Raw genomic sequence first — 1,450 nt, forward strand, 5'->3', positions numbered from 1 at the left:
GTCGTCAACTTTTAGCTTATTAATTTCAAGATTGTTTTGTTTTCTATTCATTATACCGTTTATTATTTCCCATTTTTGTTTGGAGCAACTCTTTGCCTCTTCAAATTTTTGTTGAAAATAATTTTTTTCGGCCTTTCTCTTTACTGATGTAAAGTAATTTTTAAACTTTTTATATTTTTCAACATTAGCGGAGTTTGGTGCAGCGACTGCTATTTTATACAGTCGATTCTGTTTTTTTGATAATTTTATTATTTCATCAGATACCCATGCTTTTTTATATTTTTGTTTCTGCCACTGCAGAGGTGCGTATGTGTCAAGAGTTTTATTGAGTATATTGTAGAAATTCAGGCATGCTGTATCTATATTATTCTCGTTTTTAACTGAATGCCAATTTTGAAGTGAGAGGGCTTTTTTTATAAAGAAAATGGATGTTTTATTAATTTTTCTACATAAAATTTGGTCATCATTGATAGCAGTTTTAAAATTTTCTACTATTGCATAAACTGGAAAATGGTCAGAAAAGTCTGATACTATGACTCCACTTTCGCAATGTTGATACAGGTTCGTAAATATGTTGTCGATTAATGAATTGGCGTTACAAGTTACTCTTGTTGGTAAATTAATTAAAGGCGAGAAACAAAATAAAAATAGTAGATTTTGAAAGTCTTTAGAATCATTTGAATCATTGTCCAATAAATTAACATTAAAGTCGCCCACTATAACAGTTTTGTCGGCGGATTTGATGGCGTGTAAAATCAAATTGATTTTATTTAAAAAAGGCTCAAATTTATAATTGGGTGGGCGGTATATCGCGATAACTTTTAGCACACCCCTAGGTGAAGCATGCCTCGATTCAATGTCCACACAGAGAACGTCGACATTTTCATCATCAAATGCACTGTTATCATTTACAACATATTTGATGTCATGCTTTATGACCACACCAACACCTCCGCCTCGTTTGCTTTTTCTATTTTTATATACAAAATTGTAATTATTTAACTTAATTAAATCAACTGTTTCATTGTTCAACCACGTTTCTGATATTACTATAATTTTGAAAAAGTCGTCGAATTGTTTTAAGAAGATTTCTAGATTTAATAATTTATGAAACAAACTTCGAGCATTCAGATGAATGATTGGTAGGTGATTGTTTTTCATTTTATTCTTCAATTTTATTATGTTAGATAATTCTTTTACAGTGTAATATTTTGATTCTTCGAGATTCTCTTCTATGAAGTTTTTATTCATTGCTATTTTTAGTTGAAACAACATTTGCCGACAGGTCATTGACAACATTTGCCGACGGATCATTGAAACACCATTCGCGGACGATGATTTGGTCTGGCCAGTTTTCTGCATTCATGAACTCAGCTGAGTCTGTTTCATAAATACAAACTCTGAATGCAGCGCTTGTCTGTTGAACATCGATTTTGTCAGAGTTCGTGTT

General features: G+C 31.4%; 1 protein-coding gene across 1 annotated transcript in view; it reads right to left on the reverse strand.

Annotated features, from left to right (window-relative positions):
• The window catches only part of HELRODRAFT_172694 (hypothetical protein), a gene marked incomplete at both ends in the record, with an annotated part of 4,337 nt that overhangs the window by 2,218 nt on the left and 669 nt on the right, over positions 1 to 1,450 (reverse strand). The window contains one exon of the mRNA XM_009019354.1: positions 57 to 970. Coding sequence (XP_009017602.1) covers positions 57 to 970 — 914 coding nt within the window. The remainder of the gene's footprint in view (positions 1 to 56; positions 971 to 1,450) is intronic.

The sequence above is a fragment of the Helobdella robusta genome (genome assembly GCF_000326865.2).
Source record: "Helobdella robusta unplaced genomic scaffold HELROscaffold_24, whole genome shotgun sequence".
In the NCBI taxonomy this organism is placed as follows: Eukaryota; Metazoa; Annelida; class Clitellata; order Rhynchobdellida; family Glossiphoniidae; genus Helobdella; species Helobdella robusta.